This window comes from Desmodus rotundus, chromosome 10 (assembly GCF_022682495.2).
Source record: "Desmodus rotundus isolate HL8 chromosome 10, HLdesRot8A.1, whole genome shotgun sequence".
Lineage (NCBI taxonomy): Eukaryota > Metazoa > Chordata > Mammalia > Chiroptera > Phyllostomidae > Desmodus > Desmodus rotundus.
Window position 1 is genome coordinate 49,944,552 of NC_071396.1, and position 4,906 is coordinate 49,949,457.

A 4,906-nucleotide genomic window follows, 5' to 3' on the forward strand; every position below is an offset into this window, starting at 1 on the left:
GTTTTGCTTTCAGTTTACTTACTTGCAAAATGAAAAAATCAGCAATCTTTTGTCATATGTCAAGAATTATGTGTGTGAGGAAAATTTACTGGAAGGTTAATTTTCTCATTCCAATGTGGGACTAAGTAAAGGCCTTTTCACCCAAAGGAGTGGACCTATGCAGGGAACATGGATTTACCAGAGACAGCTGAGACAAGAGCAGGCTCTTGTGCCACTTCCCATCCCCTGCTAGACTCAGATATGGGGGAAATTTCCCCTCTGGGGAGTGGCTCCTCCTCCTGATAATATTGAAGGGATAGCTGATGTTCTGGGAGCCCATAGGCCCAGGAGGTCTGAGTTAGGGGAAGGTAAGCAATTCTACAGAGAGATCCAGCAAGTGTAACAGGAAAAGCTGGTGAAACAGGAACGGGATGCCTCTGGCCCTGACTTTTATGTGGGTAATGGAATGTGGTCCCCAGCTTCTATCAAAATTAGCGAGGGTATCCATGGCCCCCAGCACAAGTAACCCACCCACCAAGAGCAATCCCTGCGATCATACTGCTTAGTCAGCACCTAAACTCAGACTACTGCACTATAACAAGGCTGCTTCATTATAATTTAGGGTTTGTAGGTTTAAACTGATTTAGGAATCAGTCTGGGTACCAAATGGAGGAAGTCTTTTTATGAGGTGGCGCTTGCTTAGTGAGTAGGATGCAGTCCAGAGGTTAGGGAGCCACTGGTCTCATGGGAGAGTCAGACCTCTAAGCAATTAGTACAGTGTAATAAATGCAGGTACAAAGGCACAAAGAACATAGTTGTAAGGGGACAATGATGGGCTTAGTAATGAGTGGAGGTAAGGTGCATCTGGTATGAGTGTCTGAAAAGAGGGCTGACTGTGAGGGTCCAAACCAGGAAGAGATTCTTAGAAAGCAAAATTGAGGAGAATGCTCCTGACCCAGGGATTAGGGAGATTAGGGGGCTTTTCCAAGGAGGTGGTCCTTGGGATGGGATCTCTTGACTAGCCCTTTGCTTTAAGGCTCTCTTCTCTCCTTTTCTTCCTGCTCCACATTTTCTGCATATGCCAGACCCAGAACATCCTCACAGCCTGCTGCTCTAATTACTTCATTCCATTTTAATTCTGCTGAGTTAGGAGCCTGTGAACTCAAGAGGAAATGCACGCAAAATACCCGGCAAATTGAATGTGCTGGCATTTCAGAAACACATCTGACCCTATCTGCCCCTTCCTGTTCCCTTCCTGTAGCACTGCCTCAACCAGCCTCAGAATGAAAAATCAAGGGTAGGCTGTGCTGATGGGAAGAGGCGGTGGCTCCAATGGAGTAAGATGTTGAGTTTTCCTGACTCATTTGAACCATTACTTTTGGGGGGAAGAGAGAAAGACAGGGTGGGTGGGGGCTTTTGGATAGGGAACTTTTCCTGGTACCTTTGGGAACTGATAGGGTTTCATATCTGCAGCTCCAAAACATTGTGAGTATATGTGAGTCATAATGTTTCCTCTTCCTTAGAGATGTTACACATTGGGAGAGATACTTTATTCCAAGTTGTTTGTTCATAGAGATGGTTAGAATGACCGCAAAATGAGGGGATTGGAGCTTATAAATCAGGACTTCTCAAATTTTCTGGTCTCAGGATTCCTTTACACTCCTAAAAATTACTGAAGGCCTCCCAGAGCTTTTGTTTATATGGGTTATACTTATTGATAGTTACTGTATTAAAATTTTAAACTGAGAAATTAGCCCTGGTCTGGTAGTTCAGTTGGTTACATCATTGTCCTGATATGCCAGGGTTACAGGTTCAATCCTGGATTAGGGCACATACAGGAATCAACCAATGAATGCATGAATAAGTGGGACAACAAATTGATGTCTCTCTTTAAAAAAAAAAAAGCCCTGAGAAATTAAAAGAATATTTATTAATCCATTTAAAAAACAACAATAAACCATTATATGTTAAAACAACACATTTTGGTGAAAAAAATTATTTTCTAAAATGAAAAAAAAATTAACAATAAGATTGTCATGTTTTACAGTTTTGAAAATTTCTTTACTGTCCAGCTTAATAGAAAACATGTAGATTCTCATTTTTACTTTTGCATTCAATCAGTCTTGTTGTTGTTGAAGGTTTTTTAAAAAGATTTTATTTATTAATTTTTAGAGAGATGGGGAGGGAGGGAGAAAGGGAGAGAAACATCAGTGTGTGGTTGCCTCTCACGCACCTCCTACTGAGGACCTGGCCCACAACCCAGGCATGTGCCCTGACAGGGAACAGAACAGGCAACCCTTTGTTTCGCAGGCCTGTGCTCAATCTACAGAGCCACACTAGCCAGGGCTGTTATTGAAGTTTAAAAAATTTTATTTTATGTGCAAAGAGCTAGTAGCATCATTTCTGCAGTAAGATGGATGTCTTGAATGACCCATTCATGGATATTCACTTAGTCCAACTTAATGAAGCCTATATTCTTCGTGTGCTGATGGAAACACTGGCAGCACATATTGAAGCTGTATTTTCGGATCTGACCATGCCAATTTAAGTAGATGCGGCAAGAATGAGAACGCTGGGCAAATTTTCTCGGATGACTCCAGTAAAGCTGCTGGTGACTCATCTTGTTCTCTCGGATGCATCAGTCAGTTTCAGTATGTGTTTTGGTTGAAGTATATGAAGAAAATCTGGCCTCCATACACTTGGGGGAGGGAGGAGTATTTTAGCTTTCAAATCATTGTAGATATTTTTCTTCGATACCACACCAAAACTTGAAACATGATAATTTCTTAAGGTTAGTTGCAATGTGGAATCTCAAACAGTATCAATCAATTCCTATTCTGTTACATTAAAGTCCATTGGTTTATCTTGCACTTTGAATAGATTTTGTAACATCATGCATTGGTCACTTGGAAAATATAGATTCTTGTGAGTTATATAGATCTTCCAAATGTTGATACATTTCATTATATTTTAAAAATCACATTCATTATATCACTGTCAATCTCTTTACAGGAGTCTTTAAGCATTGGGAAGACATCAAGTTCATGGTGACAGATATAAGTGTTCCAGATTCTAATTTTTGCTTGAAAGTTTGCATTTTATCATTGGCAGCAAATGCTTTCCGTTGTTTTCCTTGAAGTGACAGGCTCACTTTGTTCATTTTGGGGAAACTGTCTGCCAAATACTCCAATCTAAATAATCTTAGTTTATCTTTCAGTTGTTCTTTCAAGTAAAAATGATGTTCCATGAAAAAGAGGCTAGTTCAGCTTGAAATTCAGACAGTTGCAGCAGTGCTTTTCCTGGAGGCAGCGACCATTGTACTTGGAATACACCAGAAGCATTTTCTGTGTACTTTCTCTTTCATCAGACAGAATATTAAAGAGATGTACTCAAGTGTTGAGATTTAATAATTTTCACTGTTTCATCAAGGATATTTCCGACTGAAAGTGAATTTTTTTACTGTACATGTGTGGCAGTGAGGAGTATAGGAACTGCTAGTATAGTTTAGTGCCACTGCTTTGATTTGCACTAAGGTACAAGCTATTTTACCCACCATTGCTTTTTCACTGTTAGTGCAAATGTGAACACAGTGAATAAAGGTAAATAATGTCTTAATAGTGTTATGAAAATAGTTTTAACACTTAGGGTCTTGGGAACCTCCCAGGGATCCATGGATCACACCTTGAGAGCCATTGCCCTAAATGATAAGTCTGAGTTCTTCAGGGTTTGACCCTAGGTCCTCCCTTCTTCTCACTCTCTACTCTCTCCTTAGGTGAACGCTTCTACTGCCTTTGAACGCCCTCTGAGTAAATGACTCATACGCTTGATATCTCAAGTCCTGACCGCTCCCTGGAGCTCTAGAACCAGGTATCCAACTGCCAATTCAACAAGTGGCACTTGGACATCTCAAAGGCTCCTCAAGGGTAACCTCGAAGACTTCACTTGTGGTCTTCTCCCTTGTTGTCTTCCATCCATTTACACAAGCCAGAATCCTCGCCCTTACCACATTTGTGCTCCCCCTTATACAATCAGTCACCGGTCTGTTAATCTTATCTCCTAAGTATCTATTGAGTCCAGAAATTCTCTCTATCTTCACCACCACTACCACTCCCAAAGTCAAAGACACCATAATCTCTTGCTGGAATTACCACAACAGTCCTCCTACAATCTATTCTCCTCATTGTAGCTGAGTGATCTTTTCAGAACAGAAATCTGATCATGACGAAACCATGCTTAAACCTCTCAATGACTTCCCGTTGCTTTCACAATGAAAGTCAAAATCTTTAACATGGTCTTACTCCCCAGTCTAGGTCAGGTTCTTCCGTATATGCTCTCATAGGACATGTTTCTTCCCTTCCTCGTGCTCATCATGGTTTGTACTTATATATTCATGAGTGGGATTGTTTAATTATTGTCTGTCCCTGATGAGCTTCTAAGTTCCACGACAGAAGACATTTTATAAATAGTTGATCTGCTGAGCCAATGATCAAACGAGGCCTAGGGTAACTCCTCTGAGCATAGATTAACTACTGAAAAATAAGTCTTCTTCCCCAGACCCTTGGGTTGAGGGAAGACCTATTTTATTTCTATTGTCTCATAGCATTTCAAAGAAAAATGCTACCTTGTCCTAGGCTTTCCGTCAAATTGTCCTCCCAAGAGCTGGGGCACATTAATCTTCCTTTTGACATAGGAGCCCTCTTTGCTCCCCATCACTCATGCTGCCAATGGCTTTTGAAGAAGGTTAGCTAGCAGTCCTGGCCTTTTGTGAGTGTAAAGGAGGAAATCTCATCTCTCTACTACTAGGTACTTGGCTTGAAGGCCCACTTCAGCAAGAGAGAATAAAATATACCAAGTGGAGGGGCCAAGAGGGAGACCAAAGGAAAAGGAATCATGACGTCTGTCCTCAGGGAGACTTCAGTCTGCTGCA

The 4,906-nt window shown here is 41.1% G+C and overlaps 1 protein-coding gene across 1 annotated transcript; it reads right to left on the reverse strand.

Moving 5' to 3' along the window:
* Positions 1-2,428: 2,428 nt before the first annotated feature.
* Positions 2,429-2,599, reverse strand: LOC112318206 (small ribosomal subunit protein uS14-like). Its single transcript, XM_045184020.1, has one exon. It carries the CDS (start codon positions 2,597-2,599, stop codon positions 2,429-2,431), a length of 171 nt encoding a protein of 56 aa, XP_045039955.1.
* Positions 2,600-4,906: the final 2,307 nt, after the last annotated feature.

Excerpts from the sequence above, each read along its gene's own strand:
- LOC112318206 (XM_045184020.1), bottom strand. The coding sequence starts at position 2,599 with ATGAGTCACCAGCAGCTTTACTGGAGTCATCCGAGAAAATTTGCCCAG.